Source organism: Herpailurus yagouaroundi, unplaced genomic scaffold, assembly GCF_014898765.1.
Source record: "Herpailurus yagouaroundi ecotype Mexico unplaced genomic scaffold, PumYag 139, whole genome shotgun sequence".
Taxonomy (NCBI): domain Eukaryota; kingdom Metazoa; phylum Chordata; class Mammalia; order Carnivora; family Felidae; genus Herpailurus; species Herpailurus yagouaroundi.
Genome location: NW_024412394.1, coordinates 32,239,210 through 32,260,450, shown reverse-complemented (window position 1 = coordinate 32,260,450; position 21,241 = coordinate 32,239,210). Strand labels below are relative to the sequence as shown.

Sequence of the window (21,241 nt, the reverse complement as noted above, 5' to 3'; positions counted from 1 at the left end):
TGTACAGTTATTTAGAATTTACTATGCTCAAACGTAAGCTGATAGGCTGGCAATATAACAGTTTAAACAAGAAATATATTTTCATCCACTAAAGTATGTCAGAAATGATCACAATTTAATATTATGAATTCTTTAATTTTATACTTTATATGAGAATATAAAATTATATTCTAAAATAATAACCACAAATAAATCTTTAACCTTTCTTTTTTCTTTTCTGACAATAAGATCAGTTTCTCCATTAACAGTTTTATTGAAAATTGACCTAACTTTTTCTGAGCTATTTTCATCTGAGAAATAGTGAGAAAGATTTTGGCTCCTTAATTTCATTTTGTTCATATTTCTGAAAACCAAGAAATAAACACTATGATTTTATTTTTTATTTCTATAGTTTTTCATAACTTTTAAAAAATGTAATTGTAATGGGTCTATTCAACACCAAGTAAAAACCTTCAATATACTTACGAAAGTACAGTAAGTTAAGTACTATTGCTATTCAAGAACAAAAGTCTAAAATATGCAGGGAAACATATAAATAAAATAATGAAATCAGATTATTTCCGTTAAAATATGTAATATCTGGATAGTAATGTTTTGATACTATTTTGCTTTTGAAGCTAAGAACAGTAAAAAATAAATCTAAATTGACTTAGAAAGCAAAACCAGATACTGAAGATATTTCTCTTCTTTATTTCTAATAGTGCATGAAATTAATTAGCTTCAGTTTTTAAGCCACATTTCATTATAATTGGGCCTACCCAAAGATAAGCTGACTTTGGACAAATTTAAGGTAATTATCAGTAAACACAAATTCTGGCAATAAACATGGTTTCCAAAAAGTGCTCTTTGTAGGAACTGTAAAAAGAATATGGAAAATAGCCAAAGAAATATTTGTATTTACCTTTTCAAGTTTTAATTAAAAACGTCAATATTATAAATTAAGAAATTAACTGAAGCTTATTTACAAAGAAAACTGATTCTAGAATTTCTAAAATAATAGTGGTAGGAACATACTATATTAATAAATACGTATTTATGAAATTTGACACTAATTTAAAGCAAAATTTCATACTAATAGAAAAGGATTATTTACTTAACCTATTTGTAAACATACCTAGACAGGTGTCTTTCTGGGTTCGTGGCTGTTTTCTTCTGAGAAGGCGCTCATAAAGGACCTGCATGTTGGCCTTGGCTAGTTACAAGGATTGCACACAGCACTAGTTACTAATACTCCTTTTACAATAAAGTTTACTAGAATTTTCCAACCTGATAATAGACTTAGTATTGATCTGACAGTGCAGTTAGATTAGAACACCACAGCAGAGTCTTTCAGTTAGTTAATTAGCTTATTAGAATTGCAAATGATGTACATTTAAGTTTATATTACTTTGTTCTTTTTTCTATTTAAATGTATGAACTACTCAACATTTCATAATCCAATGTTATTTTTATGTTTTAATTTCTTAGACTAAGAATTTTAGAGTTGGCAGGGATCTGAGAAATGAGCTAGATCAACCCCTGCTTTTACAAGTGTAGATACCAGGGCCCAGAAAGTTTACATCATCTGCCAAAGCCTAGATTCCTGAACTTGTGACTCCCATTTCCAGTAAGAGCTCCTTGCACCAAACACATATTTAACTACACATTATTTAAAAAAAAAAAAAAATGTACATCATTCAACTAGTAGAAAAGAAAATGGCAAAAGCAGAAAGGAATTCAAGGTATTATTTTAAAAGAGGGAATAGGGTTTAGATCTATTTTTCAAAGCATGGTAGAGTTTAAGACTTTTATATATACTTATTTGAAAACTCAAGAAAAATATCAAATAGTAGAAGGAAACACAATAAACACCCTTTAATTAAGAACTACTTTATATCCACCTATTAAAACTGGTGAATGTAATGATAGTCAACAGTGCTTTATGGAAGTACTCTCTAGTGCTTGTAATATAATTTTGCTAGGATAAAAATAAATAATGTTAATAATTCAGAATATGTAATTATTTTTTTAAATAGTTAATAGTATTTTTTAGATATTTAGAAGATGCATTGAAGAATAAATTAAAATTCACAATAAATAGAAAATATAAAGATGAAAAGTTTAAGAATAACAAATGCTACCAATAAATATTTATTGAAGATGAGTCTTGATTTTAAAGATCCCTAGTAAACTATGATAAGTTATGTGTTGATGCCTATATACTTTATAAGTAACAACAAAAACTATATTGTGCCATTTCATTCATTCATTCATATATATTATTCAACAAATATATTTTGAGTAGGTAGTATGTGTAAGGTACTAATAATTTTATTCTTTCACTATTTAAGACTAAAGTCTACGTTTGCCTTAGAAGTTGGTTTGTGATAAAATATTTTAAGCAAATAATTTGGAATAAAGTTTGTATTCATTTAGTACCTAACTTCTGATATTAAATATAAGGGCTCTTTTAATTATGATTTTTCTATATTACATGTATAAGGCCAAAGTAATATATATAACATAAAAGCCACCCTTACCCGTAAGATAATTTATAACCTGATAAATAAATGAATTATCATGTTGAATTATATTAATAAATTAGTAATAAAGTGCTAATACTGTGTAAGATATTTGAAATAAATCTTGGCTTTGAAGAGGTGCTTGTTTTAATCATTATGTATTTACCAATAAATATTACTTCCTTTTAGAAATATTTTTATCTAACTTAAAATGTGACTCGTGCTTTTTCGTTCTCAAGTATTACATGTTAAATCTATTTGAAAATTATATGCAGATAGATGTCTTCCTTATACAGACATTTATATGCCCATCTCAGGTACAACTCTCTACATTAAAGCCCCAAGAAGTCCTGTCTTGCTGGGTGAGTCCCTCCTGTCCATCCCAATGTTGAACTGATCACTTATTAAAAGAAGAGAAGTCAAGGTTCTTTAAAGAGAGACCCTATTCTTTCCTCAGTAATTAGCTTAATACCTGACACAGTAGGTGCCCATAAAAGCCCAAGGGAACTACACCATTAAGAAGTCTTACTCCTAGAGCTCCTTTACACCCTCTGCCTTTTGGATGTCCTCGTTTTTCCTTCCTACTTATGCACATCTGGTTCCCTTCAATCACTCTTTCAAATGAAAACCACTTTGTGTATACAGTCCCAAAGCTAGTAAGGGACAGAAATGGCTCCAAACATGTACTCTTAAGCACAAGATAATGCCTCTATGAATTCTACTACACCATTCAACATCCAAACTACTAACAGATTTTTCTAGTAGAAATACCATTATTCATGGCTTCTAAGTTTCACACTGCTTCTTTTTAGAATTCTATTTTTCAGGCACTTGGTATCGTCCTTCATCAATGTTGTAACTTAATAATTTTGTACTTTGGTCATTAACCAAAATTTATAATGTGATTCTAAGAAAATGTGCTGGAGTTCCAAAAAAATCAAATTAAAAAATATATGAGCATCATTGTTCCATGAATTGAGGATAGTGATAGTCTAGATTCGTTCTATTCTACAAACATTTCTTACATGTTCAAAAGAGAACATTTGAAAAAGTTGACTTTTGAGGCAGTGGTTTCCTACAAGATTTTCCTAAGAGAAACAGAAGGATTCTAAATACACAAAATAGAAAGGAAAAAGAGTATTTCAGAGACAGTAATCAAAATGTTTCTACCATTTTTGTCTTGGGAAAGAATACATGAACAAAAAAGAATAAATTTTCCTATTGTTTGTACATCTGTATATACATTGGGATCCTTGAATTAAGTATTCTAAGTAGTCAACTGAGTGATATCTGTTAATCAAATCCACTGGAGTAATTGCTGATAGGCAGTGGCACAATATCAGCACAGCTGAATTTAAGTGACATACAAATCATTACATGTTCTTACAATTCTTTTATATCCCCAAATAGGCAATTAGAATAATAGGCTAACTAGTCTCAAACCCAAGAATTATTTTCAATAACAGTGACTATTTTTAAAAGTGCCTCAACACTGTTAAAAGACTGATATCCTTGAGAAACAAATAAACAAAGAAAACTGATTAAGTAAAATTTAAAAGTAATTCTTGATTTATTCAAGTATATAATGACAAAATTAATTTATTCTGAGAATTTTAAAATGTGCTTATTATGATGAACTATTAGCTGATGTCTGAAAAGAAAAGCTTATTAAGCTAACATAAAAGGTCTGAATAAAAACCTATTTTTGCTAATCTCCAAAATTTATCTTCTGTGAAATATGTGCAAAAGCATTCTGTATACCATTCTACAAATGGTATGCAAAATCAAGACAAGATCATTTTTTATTGTGTACTGTAACATATATGCAGATATTACTGCTGGACTAAAACCAAGATTGATTATTTTAATGATTTAAATAAATTTCAGAATGTTAAAACTAACATTATTATTCTCTGAATTAAAAGAAATAAGATCTGAGATCACTTAGAACCAAATGTATATAAAAATGATCCAAGCACCTACAATCTGCTTAGATTTAAATATTTGGAAGTACAGATTTAGCTCATCTCCCCATGATTTTGTAGAGAATTATAACATTTGCTATCTAGTATGTTTTCTGGTTATATTTTAATAGAAATGTTATATTGACATATATTTTTTAAAAATCTATCAAAAGACTCATTTCAAACTTAGAACCAAGAAGTTATTTCTCAATACCATAAAAAGAATTTTTAAATTGCAGAAAGTAATATCAAGGGTCAAAAAAGATGGAATTGAGAAAGAAGTAGAAGTGAAGCATATAAACACTGTAGTTTTAGTAAAGAAAAGCTACGGCAAAGCTGATAACTAGCAAAATGAGAATGAAGAGAAGACTTCAACTATAGATTAGGTCTGGCTACTTTTAACATACCCAGTTCTAGTTTCTGACAAGAGGGAATCTCTTCTGTTACCGTAATGAAGTAGCTGTGCAATCCTTTGAAGGCTAGCAGCAAAGTGGCACAAAGTGTATAATGGAAATGATACGCATGATGTAGGAAGGAGTCTGCAATGATGAAGCTGCAACCCTAAACAAAGAATAGATTTGGGATATACAGTATTAGTAACCAAAAAATACTACACTTAAAACTTCGAATAATAAAGGAAAAATTCTAAACATTTACTATTCTAAACCATAAAAATTCAGTAATATTTTAGAGAATTGCTTCTGTTCATACAAGTAATTGAAACATATAAAATGTGACTCTAGTAATTTCAATTACAGTGGGCTTTCAAAACAAACAGATTAAATTATGCTTTTTGAAAACTGGAGATTCAAATTACATTTGCACTGCAGGACAGATACTCTGTTTCTATAGTATAAGTCCCTTTCAAGGAAATATTGGTTGTACTTATACTATTGCAAGCTGAGTCTCAACTCTGGCAACTGTTCTTTACAAGCTCCTTTGGAATGATTCTACCAGTTCTGTTAAGGGAGCAAGAGGTGATAGTAACAAGTTAAAAAGGCATTGTCAAAGATCTTTATCCATTAAATCTGGTTAATCGCTAAGTATCAGGTTAGTTTTCACAATAAACAACTGGAACCAACCAATTTGTTAAGATCATATTCAACTAGATCTGTAAATTACTGAATTCAAATAATAACATAAACATCACATTCACAGATACAACAGTTAAAAAAGACTTCATTTAAAATAAGAGGAAAAAAGGATGCATAAGTATTTCAGTTCTTACGTCTGGTGATAACTGTTTTGTGTAGTTTATACCAAAGACCACACTTTCAAGAGTAGGAATCACAGAATCTTTGTTTTGTGCTGGTGCATTTCTATTTAGCCAAGTTGTCTTCACAGGGCGAGGAAAGCTGGAGAAATAATTATTACATTATTATTGTCCTAATAGCCTATTTGAATGTTGAATACTTACAAAAGAAAATCTTATAAAAATAAAGAGCAAGGGTTTTGCAAAGTTATAATTTCTAAAGTATTCTGAAAAATGTCCTTTAATAACTGAAATCATTTATGAAAAGACAAAGAATATATAAAAAATCAAGACTAGATGCCTGAGATAACGTCTCCATAACTGGGTTTTAGGAAGTCTCAAAGGATTCTAAAAATAAAAACAGTGTGGAATCCAAGTAGTTAAATGACAAATGAGGATCAAGCTTTAATTTGGAAATACTAATCTGTCAGAACTGGTACCAAGTTCATAAAGCTAATCAAATATGGACTCTACTTATAGAAATAGCTTCCCACTTAAATATAGAAAAAGAAAAGCTACTAAATCTATTTGTTGCCTCTATTTAGCAAAAACAAGGTATTTCCTTTCTCTTTACTATAAGCCTATGAACTCTATTAAGACAATCTTCAAGCACTTCAAGGTACTGTCTCAATCATATATGAACTATTGTTAATATTAACATTACATTTAATATACCATAAGTTCTATACAGTAAAAGGCATATTCTATTTGAATGTTTAAAGTCATATACAATTTTGAGATAAAGTATTGGTTAATTATAAGTAGCCCAAAGCATTTGGACTGTTTGACAGTTTGGCAAAACGGAAAAGACAGGAATGAAAGTCAATTTTGCCATAAGCAGAAAGCAGTCTTCATTTGCAAAATCAATTTGCTTTGCAAAAATTAAATATCCACATCCCAGCAAAGAAGGGAGTTGCAAGTCAATGGTAACTTACATTTGCCACAATGTGTTTTTCAGAATTGAGTCATAGAAGTTATCCTTAGAAAAGTTCACATATAAAAATATTACATAGGGGCACCTAGGTGGCTTAGTCAGTTAAGTGTCGGACTTCAGTTCAGGTCATGATCTCATGGTTCGTGAGTTTGAGCCCCACATTGGGCTCTGTGATGACAGCTCAGAGCCTGGAGCCTGTTTTGGATTTTGTGTCTCCCTCTCTCTCTCTGCCCCTCCCCTGCTCATGCTCTGTCTCTCTCTCTCAAAAATGAATAAACTTAAAAAAAAAATCTAAAAACAGATTATGTAAAAAACAAGCAAAGAAAGAAATCTAACCCCACTTATTATAAGTAATTGATTTAATGTCTGTAGTTGTGTTGATCATAGAAATTATTTTAAATAAAAATAACATTTAAAAAGATGATATTTGTAAAATATTGTTTCATTTTGTTTAGAGGAGAAAAAAGCCATTTAATAAAACCTCAGAAAAAACTTGTCAAAGCATAGTGAGGAATGTTACCCTTAACGTGACCCCTCTACTGGCATGCACCAGCAAAAAGCTTTTCTTTACCCCTTCCTTGCTTCCCTTCTCAGTTCCAGGAAAGGAAAAAGGCAGCAAAAGGTGCTGCATCTTTCATGGCAAAGTTCTAGCCACAACAGAAGGGAGATCAAGGCCCACGGCAGCTAAATAAAAGAACAGCAACCTCAGCTGTTGTGGCATCTCATTTTCTTTTCCAGTCACTAACCAGAGCCAACAGCTAATCCTCTTGGCTTCTAATTCCGAGCCAAAATGTCTCTAGGAGACATTGGACGGTCTGTAGGAGATGAGCTGCCTCTTTCTCCTACTAGTCTGTGGCAAAAACTGCTGCATTGCAAGAGGAAGCACACATTTAACTCACTAGGATTAGTGATGTAAATATCACTAACTCTATTTATTTGGGGCCTTAGGAAGCAACATCAATAAGATGAGCTAACCTCTATAAATTGTTTGTATATTTCTCAGAAGAGAAATTAAGCCAATATTCTAAAGAAAAAAAATGGCTGAAATATTTTAGAGATTATTGAAATTACAGTAACAAGAGATTCAGAAAACTACAGAAATATATTTTTAAATAAACTTTTAGCATTAAAACCTAACATGTAATTCATTAAAAATATTGTATACTATTCATTTCAAAGTCATATTTCAAAAGAAGCACTTTCTTATAAAAGAAATTTCATTTACCTTTCATGTTATTACATATTAATTTATTCAATCAATATCTAAAAATTTTTTGAAAAAGTTTACAATAAAATTATGTAATAGGAACACTTTCCTGTTTACAAAAGTTATAGCAACCAAGAACAAGCTCTCAAAGTCCTAAGAGCTAAAAAAAAAGATAATAAAACAACTAGTTACAGGTATAAGGAAAGCAAAGCAAGTCATTAGGAAAAAGACTTCTTCCTGAGCTGTCAGCACAGAGCCTAATGCAGGGCTCAATCCCACGAACCATGAGATCATGACTTGAGTGGAAACCAAGAGTCAGATGCTTAACCAACTGAGCCACACAAGCGCCCCCGCCCCCTACTTAGTTTTTCTGACAAATCAGTTTAACATCACATTCCTGAAGCACCATCCTAAGTATCAGTTGTTGGGATCAGATTTGTGACAGAAATTGTAAAGTAGACAGTTCAGAAATCAAATCAATTGGGAGTCTTTTTCATGTAAGTTACTGATTTTAAGTGTCTATCTGTTGCCCACACCACAAAAGGACAATGTTTTATTGTAAAAAACTGAAAAGCTTGACATGCATTCTTACATAATGAAAAACAATTCATCTTCCTATGGAAGTGGGCAGAAATAAATAATTATCTCAATGCATTTATTATAATCCAGAATATCATGTACCTTTAGGAGAAAATGGTACATGATACAGTTTAAAAGCTTATTAGTAAAGATCCATAAAATTGATTAATGACTTGGAAAACAAGAATTATTATATAGCAATAGATTTAAGAAAGAATTAGCTGATCCAGAGATGAGGCCAAAAAAAGAAGAAAAAAATGAATATACTTTTCCAGAGAATGAATATAGTACAGCACTGCTTAAAAACACAGGTACGGGGCACCTGGGTGGCTCAGTCAGTTGAGCATCCGACTTTGGCTCAGGTCATGATCTCGCGGTCCGTGAGTTCGAGCCCAGCGTCAGGCTCTGTGCTGACAGCTCAGAGCCTGAAGCCTGTTTCAGATTCTGTGTCTCCCTCTCTCTCTGACCCTCCCCCGTTCATGCTCTGTCTCTCTCTGTCTCAAAAATAAATAAACGTTAAAAAAACAAACAAACAAAAAACATAGGTACAAGGGCACCTGGGTGGCTCAGCAGGTTAAAGTATCCAACTTTGGTTCAGGTCATGATCTTACGATTCGTGAGTTCAAGCCACGCATCAGGCTGTCATCCTCTCTCCCCAACTCTTTCCCTTTCTCTCCCCCCCCCCCCACACACTCTCTCTCTCTCTCAAAAATAAAGAAACATTTAAAAAACAAAAACACAGGTACAGACTAAACAATGCTGTATGATTATTTCCAGACTGCACTGGTTTTCTTGATCAGTTTATTTGACAAAGATTGTTTCATACTTCTGCATTAAAAGAGTTATCAATTTAATATTCCCATGCTCTTAAATATTATTATTTTATGACTTTAGTATAAAATGAAAGTACTTAATAATTATAAATTTAGAAATTCCTAATTAACTTTATCAATGTATATGTTTTCACTATAAAAGATACTACATTAATTAGGACCAGGGTATTGATTAAATTTACCTTATTAGTGGCTGGTGCAGTGCAACCAATGATGCGTGGACTGTAACAGACACAACAGAGAGGTGGAAATAATCAAACATAACATTAACATGATGATGAAGGCCTCTGTGGAGGCTAAAGTGCAGCTTCAATGTTCGGCTACTTATTAGCTGCAAGGCATTCAGGTCGTCTGCCCTATAAAAAGCAACACATTTGCATATAAGTATGGCATAATAAAGGCTAATATTTAATTAATTACTTTTTAAAAACTCAGAATAATTTTTAAAGCATCACATCTCATTAGACAGAAATGTTAAATCTAGTAATAATAACCAGATCTTACCTTCAGTTTTCTACCAGTCCATGATATAGACTGGGTTTTTTTTTTGTTGTTGTTTTTTTACTAATGTTCCTATAAAACGAATCCTTTTTGACAGACTAAGAAGTACTCTTACCTTACACTAAATTTTACTCCCTAGGGTATACTGTTCATTATAAGGTTGCAGTATAACAGAAGTCAAATCCTATAATAATAAATCCCAAAAGACAGTTAAAATTACTTTTATTATACAAAATTTTGTTATTAAGTGATGCTTGAAAGTAAGCAACTGGTAGATATTTTATTATAAATATTTAGTCTGTCAGATTTCTACATATAAAAAATTAAAACAATGCCATGAGAATGATTCCCAATGAGTTTGTGTGTGTGTATGTATTTTAACCCATACATATGTTATAACTACCTATAGTTAAACTACTTACTCATTTCATTTTACTTTATTTATAAAATTCTGAGTTGGTTTGAAAATAATCCCTTAAGGAATTCTTTGTAATAAACAAGTATTATAGAGGAGCAGTAGCTGCCACATCAAAAATTCTTATTCCTCCCTGATAGTAAAGAGGACATCTCAAGTAGACTTTTCAGGATGTGACTGCTTAGCCATTTTTCCCACAAGAGTCTAAATGTATGTACAATTTTTAAAAAGTATTTCTACAAGTATGTTTGAAATGAGAAAAAAAAACTGCAAAAGATAAAATTGCTAAACAAATCTCTGATTCTTGTTTTAAATGAATACAAGCACGTGTCCCTAACATATATGACTGAATGTCCACATGTGTGAACAAGTTCAGAGTAGCCAGTCCTAAAACTTCCTCAAGGGCTCTAGGAATTACTCAACTAGAAATAACTGCAAAGTATAAGAGTCATCAGTCTTGATAACACTCTACATATCAAGAGTCCCGTCTAAACATGGCATCACTCATGCCACTAAGATGGTCAGTGATATAGTGAAAGAGAGTTCAGTTACATTTAAATGTCTCATAGTAGTGGTATTATCAGTGGAGTTTCTAGAGTCTAGGAAATTGTATCATATTTCTTCAACTTGTCTGATTTGCTACCTGGGGCACACAGAATTGACATGGATACAAAAGAGTATGTGTAACCACTCTCATGAGACTGTTCCAGTTAGACAGAAGTAGTTTATTTAATTTTATTTTTTAATATAATTTATTGACAAATTGGTTTCCATATAACACCCAGTGCTCATCCCAACAAGTGCCCTCCTCAATGCTCATCACCCACTTTCCTCTCTCCCCCCATCCTCCATCAACCCTCAGTTTGTTCTCAGTATCCAAGACTCTCTTATAGTTTGCCTCCCTCCCTCTCTGTAACTGTTTTTTTTCCCCTTGCACTCCCCCATGGTCTTCTGTTAAGTTTCTCAAGATCCATCTATGAGTGAAAACATACGGTATCTAGACAGAAGTAGTTTAAATAAACAAGAAACGGACAGGCTAGATTTCTAACAAAATGGAGAATAGATACCAGTTATGAGAAACGAAAGATTTTTAATTGTTTGATTAGTCTACTTACGAATAATCTCCATCTGTGAAGTGTAGATCCAAAGATAACAGAAAATTCATTTCTTCAAGGGTTTCTTCAATCTCAAGAGAAATTACAATGTAAGATATTTTTGAATACTTACACAAAGTTAGAAATAAGCCTTGAGGCTCTATAAAAATATTTATCTAAATATATATGAAGAGATGTTTACCTTTTTTTCATCCAACAACATTTTAACTTTGAAGATCATGACATCATTTAAAACAACCTCCTCATTTTTATATAGAATTTGAAATGTTTTACTGCAAATCAGAGAATCATGAACTGAAGCTGGAAAGGCTAAAGTCATACCTAAAACAGATAAGATATGTAACTGACAGGTAAAAGTAAAAACACAATACAAGTAAATTAATACTTTAAAATACCATATGTTTTACTGTATTACTCCAGTACCATTACCATTTTACATAGCAGTATTAGAACATTTCTGAAAGTTTACTACTTTCTATGTAAAAAAATGAATAAATAAGTACATTATAACCATCATAAAATTTTTGTACAACTTATCTTAATCTGAGAAGGTAAATGAGGAATCTCAAGGTAGATTCTTTTAAAAGGAACAACTGATCTGTACACGCAGAAGGAAGCAATTTAGTTTTCCATAGATGCATAGTAAAGAATTTGATTGGCCATTGTCCTGGTTGCTGGGTGGCAACTTCTAAATCCTTGGAATAAAGAGTTTGGCTTTTGTCCCAATTCCTTGTAAGTGGCCTCTAAATCCTTAGAATTTCCCAGTGATGAGTTATTCATGGTAGGCCCAAATAATGGTAAGGAGATGACTCAGGATGGAGGCTGGCCACACAAGATCAACTACATGAATACAGAGTTGGCGACTGACCCACATGGTTTAAGCTCAACCTCCAGTGAGGGGAAGGGGGCTGAAGACTGAGCAATGATTCAATCAAGTGAGCTTTCCTGATTGGCAGTATTCTACATATTGCCACATGCAAACTTTCTGGGAGGGTAATATGTCCTGACTCCTTGCAGAGAGAACAAAGAAGCTTTACAAATCTGGAACCCTTTCAGACCTTGCCCTATGCACCTCTTCTTTTGGCTGGCTCTGATATGTATCCCTTTGCTATAATAAAACTATAATAATAAGTAGAGTGCTTTCCTGAGTTCTGTGCGTTGTTTCAGTGAATTATCACACCTGAAGTGTAATGGGAACCCCAAATTTGTTGCTATCTAATCAGAAATGAGGGTAGCCACTGGACCCTTTAAGTGGCACCTTATGTCTGAAGTAAGATCAGTCTCATGGAAGACCATGCCCTTTACATGTCAAGTTTGTTCTACCTCCGTCCAGGTTGTTGGTGTCAGGTCATTCCAACAAGGTGGAATCTAAACATTTCAACAACGTGGGTATCTCTGCACAGCAGGGAGCCTAGAGTGGGACACCAGAGTTCAAACGGAATAAGAAGGTATCCATATGGAGTGGTGGCCTGAGGTCAGAACCTGTGTAGTGAAGGGATGACTTACGGTGAGGTACTAAGAGCCCTTCTTCTGCCTTAGTTCTAGAACATGGCTAATAAATATTGGATTAGTGTGCCTCAACAAATATTTTGAGGTCTGTCATATGAAAGATTCTTGCTGCCATGGTATCATTTTTTAACTTAAGAACAGATTAAAAGCTTGACCAGATTCTTTTCACTGCTCAATTTATCTGAGGGCACACTGATGGAAGTTTCTGCCCTATTGCCTAGATCATAAGAGGGCAGTCTTTTCACTGAACAGAAGGTTTCTGTTTTGACCCATTCCCTTGGAGGAAGAAAAGTTAAATGTTAAGTTTAGAGGCAAATCAGCCTACTCAATGTGTTTGTTATCTAATACTTCATCATATTACAAACTTACCAGAAGCACTGTGATGAGATCTAAATTTCACATGATTCACTCCTGACTTTGTCGACTAACTTCCCCCAAAAAGGGGTCTTAAAACTTTTTAGTATACAGAAGCGTACTATGACCCAGAGACTTCATTCAGCTTTTTCTCTGGGAGACTTCTTTTAACAGTAGTGATACTACAGCTTTCTTACACGACTAGGCTTGTGCTTACTATTCAGTTTCTCCAAACTCAACCAGATATATACTTGGATGACATTCACAGGTGATAAAACTATACAGAAAGCAAAAAGAATGATTAACACAAAAATGAGGTGGGGTATACAGGAGGTTTTTATGGTAGTAGTAATGTTCTATTTCTTTGTTTCTTTTTTAATGTTTTTATTTATTTTTGAGAGAGAGCGAGAAAGCATGAGCAGTGGAGGGCAGACAGAGAGGGAGACACAGGATGTGAAGCAGGCTCCAGGCTCTGAGCTGTCAGCACAGAGCCCGATGTGGGGCTCAAACTCACAAACTATGAGATCATGACCTGAGCCGAAGTCAGATACTCAACCGACTGAGCTACCCAGGCACCCCAACAATGTTCTATTTCTTAAATGAAGGAATGAGTATTTGGGTATTCATTTTATTATTTAATAAAATAATGTTTTATATGATCTTCAAAAATGTGTGATACTTTTCATAAAAATTCTAAATATGTGTTGTACAGTTACTCTGTGACATACATTGTTTCAAGTTAAGTACACCAAACCAAAGGAAAAAAAAAACCCACTTTCCCTGCCCTCCTCGAATTCTGTAAATTACATCTGTACTGAGTATGACAGAAATAGAGTGCTATGTTATCTTATGAGGGTGAACCTCGTCTGGGATCTCAGGAAAGACCCTACTGACAATGGTATTTGACAATACCATAAAAAAGAGTCAAATGAAGATGGAAAGGGAGAGAATCTGAAGAGAAGGAATATAAACTTCTTGAAGTCAAGGTCCATGTCTGACATTCTTCTTACTCCATATAGTGGTATTATGTATAGGGTCAGCACTTGTGGAGAAACTGGAACACTTGTACACTATTGGTGAGAATGTAAAATGGTGTTGCCACTACTGGAAACAGAATGAAGGTTCCTCAAAAAATTAAAAATAGAACTATCATATGATCCAGCAATTATACATCTGCTATTTATCCCAAAGAATTGAAAACAGGATCTTGAAGATACATCTGCACTTCCATAATTCACTGCCGCATGATTCACAATAGCTAAGTGGTAGAAATAACCTGTCCGTAAGTAGGTGAATGGGTAAAGAAAATGATTTATACAATAGAATATTTTCAACCTTAATAAAAGGAAATCCTATAATATGCAGCAACATATGGATAGACCATAACGACTTAAGCTAAGTGAAACAGGCCAAACGCTGCATGATTCTATTTATATGTGCTATCTAAAATAGTCAAACTCATCAAAGAAAGTAGAATAGTGGTTGCTAGGGGCCGCGGGGAGGGAGAAATGAGGAACTGCTAGTCAGTGGTACAGAGTTTCAGTCATGCAAAGTTAAAAAGCTCTAGAACTCTGCTGTACAACAATGTGCACTCCTAAGTTATAGCAACACTGTACTATATACTGTAAAGTCTGTTGAGAGTAGATTTTTAACACACGCAAAAAAGAATGTGCTTTACTCTGAAGCATTAATATGTTAATATCTCATGGCAATTTACTTAGAGAAAAGTCCCCACGTTTTTATCCTAAGGTAAACACTAATCTTCCTGACATACTGCAGTTGGGTCTGGGGTGGCCAACTATAACAGCTGACCTGATTACAGACCTTTAATTCATCTCTGATTTCAGGCCCACCCCTTATTTCCCTTCACCTGCTGTACCTTCCTGAAATCCCTGGGAGAAGGTGTCCTTAAAAAGCAGTTCAGCTCTCACTTCTGTTTTCTGCCTGCAAAAACTTACTGAAATATTTTACTATTCCTTTTTTGTGTTTTATATTGCTATTACCGAAGAGTCTTAGAAACAAAAAGACCCAAACATATGTGTATAGTTCTTTTCTTGTCTTGAATGTGAAACACTCTGTGCTTTTTAATCTTTACTAGATGATAACTTCCATCAATGAGGTCAGGACCACATATATCATTTTCATTGCTATAATTTAGGAGTGAGCAATATGTCTTACACATAATAAGCCCTTAGCATGTATTTATTGAATACTTGAACTTTCATCACACTTAATTTAGTGCCCTAATTTCTTGTTGAAAGAACTCTATTGTCACTTTGCCTGTCAGTTATCTGCTAACCCAAACATCTGATCTACACTTTTAGAGACCTGTGATAGAGGCCTATGAATACTTACATTAAGTTGTGATAATTTATGTTTTATATTTTATTCCTATCATTATCTTTCACATTTATGTTCCCTTTGCTTAAACAGCTAGTACTGATATCTGTTATTTATTTTGTGAACAAGTGAGCATTCATTCAACCATAATTTATTAAGCTTCTAAAGTATCGGGAACTAAGAGATAATGAACATAAATAAGAACCCTGCCCTTGTTTTCAGAGTTCCCAATCTAGTTTGAATAGAAACATTCAAGCAAATAATTGGACTACAATGGGATAATCTCTTAACTCCCTATTTTGGAGGCCAAAGCAAATGCCAATGTAATTATCACTATCTCTTAAGCCAGGTAAAAAGACAATGGTTGTGACAGAAGGAAGCTGTTCAATCTGGGGAAAGCAAAATGGAGGGCTATAATGCCAAATGGACTCAAGTTTCATAAGCTATGCCAAGTTTATTGAAAGATCTAACTCTGCTGAGTTTTCCATTCATGATTGTTGAGCTCATTCAGTTACTATTAACAGTAATGGATTAGTGACATAAAATGAAGATTTATTTATTTAAACCTTCCTCATTTTATTATATTTTTTTAAATTTTCTTAATGTTTGTTTATTTTTGAGAGGGAGAGAAAGTGAGTGGGGGAGGTGCAGACAGAGAGGGAGACATGGAATCCAAAGCAGGCTCCATGCTGTCAGCACAGAGCCTGATGCGGGGTTTGAACCCACAAACCGTGAGATCACGACTGGGGCCAAAGTCAGATGCTCAACCAACTGAGCCATCTAGGCACCCCAGAATCTTCCTCATTTAAAAAAATTTTTTTTTAATTTTTTTAATTTATTTTTGAAGGAGAGAGAGACAGACAGAGAATGAGTGGGGGAGGAGCAGAGAGAGGGAGACACAGGATCCCAAGCAGGCTCCAGGCTCTGAGCCATCAGCACAGAGCCCGACATGGGGCTTGAACTCACAGACCACGAGATCATGACCTGAGCCGAAGTCGGACGCTCTACCGACTGAGCCACCCAGGCACCCCAAATCTTCCTCATTCTAAAAAAAGCAATCTCCTTTTATGATTCTTGATGTTTGATTGTATTATAATAAAATAAATAACAAAAAATTATAAGATGTTAAAAAGATGTTTATAGAAAAGTGTTATGAAACATAGCAGAGGAAACTTCTAAACTAGGACAAAGGAGACAATGAGGTGGAAAATACATGCACAAAATATTAAGTAAGTTAGAACTCTTCAAATGTGAGAAACTGGAAGTGGTTCCATGGGGAGAAATCCACAAGGAAATGGTAGCAAATAAAGTTAGACATGTAGGATAGGGTCAAATCATGAAAAATCTTAACAATTCAGCAAAACTGTCAAAATATTTCAATGGCTCTCAAAGGAAGGCCTGGAAAAGTTGATAGCTGGGAAAAGCTTAAGGAGACAACTAACAGGGAGGAAACAGATGGTTCATCTACCAGCATGTCAAAATATTTGAAGCTTTATTTCTAGTGGCCAATTAACCACTGCCAAGGCACATAACTGGGACAACCCCTCCTTACTTTGATAGCTAGTCCTTATTTCCACCCTTTTTTCTTTATTTAAAAACGTTTGGGGGCGCCTGGGTGGCGCAGTCGGTTAGGCGTCCGACTTCAGCCAGGTCACGATCTCGCGGTCCGTGGGTTCGAGCCCCGCGTCGGGCTCTGGGCTGATGGCTCAGAGCCTGGAGCCTGTTTCCGATTCTGTGTCTCCCTCTCTCTCTGCCCCTCCCCCGTTCATGCTCTGTCTCTCTCTGTCGCAAAAATAAATAAATGTTGAAAAAAAAATTTTTAATAAAAACGTTTGTTTGTTTGTTTGTTTATTTATTTATTTATTTATTTTTGAGATAGAGAGAGAGGGGGAGAGAGAGACAGGGAGAGAGACAGAATCCCAAGCAGGCTATGCACTGTCAGTGCAGAGCCTGATGCAGGGCTGAAACCCACAAACTGTGAGATCATGACCTGAGCTGAAATCAAGAGTTGTATGCTTAACAGACTGAGCCACCCAGGTGCCCCAACCTTCCTTTTTTCTTGATATTAATTTGTTCTTAACTGCTATCACCTGTATAAAAAGCACTGGGTGGTGGTAGATAGGAATATATATACACGCAAAAAATTTTATCTAGAATAAATGACTTTGAAAAAATCTGGTCAAATACAAATAACTGGAAAAATGTTTTTGTTGTTCAAGCAGGGTTGATTTCTTATTAGTCCAAATGCTTATCTAGCTATGAAATTTTTATCAAAGTAGAGAAAAAATATATATATATAGTAATAAGACCTTCCTCACATATTATTGTTTGAAGTTTTATGCAATTTCCCTTCTTTCTCCTCATGAATAGCAGTCTCATAGAAAAACTACATAGAAATTTTTCTAAACATGACATCAAAATGCCTAATAGGTACATGACAAGATGTTCAACATCACAATCATCAGGGAAATGCTAATCAACAACACAATGAGTTATCACCTTACATGTATTGGAATGGCTATTATCAAGAAGACAACAGACAATAGGTGCTAACAAGAATGTGGTGAAAGGGAAACCCTATCCACTGCTGGTGGGAATGTAAATTGGCCTGACCACTATGGAAAACAATATGGAGGGTCCTTAAAAAATTAAAATAAGATCTGCCATAGCATCCAGCAATTTCATTTCTAGTATATATCTAAAGGAAATGAAAAGATTTCACGGAGATAAATGCACTCCTATGTTTACTGCAGCATTATTCACAACAGCCAAGATACAGAAACAATGAATGAATGGATTAAAAAGATGGGGTATATATACACAATGGAATTTTATTCAGCTGTTAGAAAGGAGACTATCTTGCCATTTGCAACAAGATGGATGAACCCTGAGCACATTATGCTAAGTGAGATAGGTCAGAAAAATAAAAAAATAATGCATTATCACTTATTTGTAGAATCTAAAAAACTCAAAGTCGTAAAAAACAGAGTAAAATGGTAGTTAACAGGGGATGAGGGGGTGGGGAAATAAGTTTGATGTTATTTAAGAATACAAACCTGTAAGGAGTAGTAAATAAGCCATAGATATCTACTGTACAGTATAACGAATGTAGGCAACAATATTGTGCTACAATTATATAATGTCAATAAATATTATTACAACAATCACATTATAATAAACAAATGTATCAAAGCAACACATGGTACACCTTAAATTTACATATTGTATGTCAAATTTATCCAATAAAAAAAGAAGAAGAAAGTAGTTGTTTTATTTTACTACTGCTAGCTACCATCTACAGAGCACTTACGTGCCAGGCACTGTGCTTTATGTATATTATTACTAATCCTTTAGGCAATTTTATTGTGCAGGAACTAATCTATTTTAGAGATACTAAGGCTCCGATAATTTAAATAATTTATCTAGGAGCAAATGCCACTGCTGTTTGCCCCAAAGCCTGTGCTCGGTCTTCTATGTCACACTGATAAACTAGTTTAAACATAGGTATGCAGTACACTCTTACATATCACAGAACCCTTACACTAGTAAGAAGTAGGTGTTTCATAGGGGAAGAAAAGACCCAAAGGAGGTATAGAAAGGTTAAACCATACCACTCAGTTATCCTGTGTTATTAGTAAGGCTAATTCTTGAAAACTAAGGAAGAAAAGGCACATATATGGTTGACGGGCAACTCCTTCTTCATGACTGTCCTTAAATCAAGTTGTTTCTGAGATCCTAGAGTTCACCTTATTTCAGTTTTTTAACATCTGGGGTAATTTAGGGTAGAAATAGAGGACATGACAAAGGGAACCAATATTTACTGAACATTATACCAGGTCTCTGTATCTAATTTTCTCATTTAATTTTCACAAACACACTGTAAGACAGGGATTATTTCCCTCCACTGATTAGGTAAGTCTCAGAGAAACAGAGTAATTTGCTTTAAGACCAAAAGCTAGTAAGTGGCAGAACAACACTTACGAGTGAGTGGCAGAACAAATCCAAATTCAAACACTATCTACAGATTAAGTTAGTTTTATAAGCATAGAAATGCAGGGTAGGTACTTAGATTTCCTTGACAAGTTATAAATTCAGGGGTCTTTTGTGAGATCTCTTCTTTCCCTCGGATTTCCCTTTTTGCCCTTGGTCATTCTAGCTCATTCTTCTTATCCCAGAAATGGCTTTATTAATTTAAAAAACATTGTAATTTACATATTAACATGAGATGTTATCCTATGTACCTACTATGCTGCACAATTATATATATCACAGGAAATCATCAAAATAACTTTATTATAATTTTTAGCTCTGTGCATTAAATGGTTCACAAATAGTATACACAGTAAGTCAAAACGTGACTGTTTCTCATTCTTTCTTATAGTACCAGATGTCAAATAATAATATTTTACATATGTATACAGCCCTTTACAGTTTACCGAGAACTTTCACTTAAACACATAACAACCCTGTAAAGCAGGTAACACACTTCACAGATGAGAACCTGAGGCTCACAGAGGTTAAGTGAGTTTTGCAAGGTAACATAAAAGGAAGCTGGTATCCTGATTCCAAATCACTACTTTATTAACTACAACAGAGCCACATCTTTGAATTTACAGCTTCTAAGATATATCTATAGCTACCTCTCTGTAACAGGTGACCCAGATCAGTACCAAAATGGTAACTAGATTTGTCTTGTCTTCACAGAAACTTAAGATCCTTTCTTTATGTTGGATAGTCGTTTCAATTTTATAAGTACTCTCCCTCTCATGAAAATGAAATGAAAAATGAAAAGCTGTTTACTTGTTTTCAACATTTGGAACAAACCCATAGACAAAGCACAGTAAGATTTAACTACAGTTACAAAACAGAATATGAATGTTAGAAACTTTGATAACATAAAACAAAGGATATATTTAACAAGTTGAAAGGTGGAGGAAAAGAGAAAATTTGAAAAAAGAGGCATTACAAAATAGGATTTGTCTTATTTGCTAAAATCGAAAATGGAGGTTTAAACAATATATCATTTAACAGTTACAGCCAAGGTCAAAGAAACAAAGAATGACATGGGCATAATGGCATCTCCTAAAAAGCAGAGAAGAGAAGGAGGAAGTAGTCTATCCTTCAGTTGTCATTTATCATACCAGGAAGTAAAAAAGCCTATATAAAGGAAACCATTAGAACTAAAGAAATAGTGAAAAGTGGATGCATCTAGGGAAGTAACTATGTTTTCACTACAAATCTTTCTAGACTAATAGATTTTTTAACTATTTGTATTATTTGCAAAAAATTATTTCTTTTTTCAGAAAAAAGGGATGGGTGGATATTAAAAAAGCAAATAAAACAATGTATGTTTCTTTCTAAAAAAATGCTATCGTTATTAGAAACGGGGAGTTGTTATTTGCACTTTTTATCACAATAGTACATAGTGCTCTAACATTTCAAACTGGGGACAGTTCCTTAGAATCAAGAATGACTTCTTTGTTGTAGAAGTCTGTAAATATTTTCTTATTAATCAATTTTCAACAGCTCTATAAATACTCATTGTCTTTTATGACTGATGCTATTGCAGATGACAGCTATTTCCTGACTCAAACCTCTCACTGTCAGCACAATTTCATGCTGGAAATAATTTAAATGTGTTGCAATAAGCTGTATGATACCATCTAATTCCTACATCTAACTTGCCCTTCTGCAACTCACAGACAAAATCAGTACTTTCTTTCTTCTTCTAAAAGTT

The 21,241-nt window shown here is 33.7% G+C and overlaps 1 protein-coding gene across 14 annotated transcripts in view; it reads right to left on the bottom strand.

Annotated features, from left to right (window-relative positions):
* FAM135A (family with sequence similarity 135 member A) overlaps nt 1-21,241 on the bottom strand; it is a 122,469-nt gene that overhangs the window by 73,717 nt on the left and 27,511 nt on the right. For 7 of the 14 annotated variants that reach the window (XM_040473877.1, XM_040473879.1, XM_040473874.1 and 4 more), the window contains 6 exons: nt 11,483-11,622; nt 11,302-11,372; nt 9,453-9,626; nt 5,694-5,820; nt 4,873-5,026; nt 1,115-1,192 (listed from right to left, as the gene is read on the bottom strand). In XM_040473877.1, coding sequence (XP_040329811.1) covers nt 1,115-1,192; nt 4,873-5,026; nt 5,694-5,820; nt 9,453-9,626; nt 11,302-11,372; nt 11,483-11,622 — 744 coding nt within the window. Of the gene's footprint in view, nt 1-1,114; nt 1,193-4,872; nt 5,027-5,693; nt 5,821-9,452; nt 9,627-11,301; nt 11,373-11,482; nt 11,623-21,241 lie in introns of those variants that run through there. The other 7 variants (XM_040473878.1, XM_040473876.1, XM_040473882.1 and 4 more) reach the window with 4 other exon arrangements.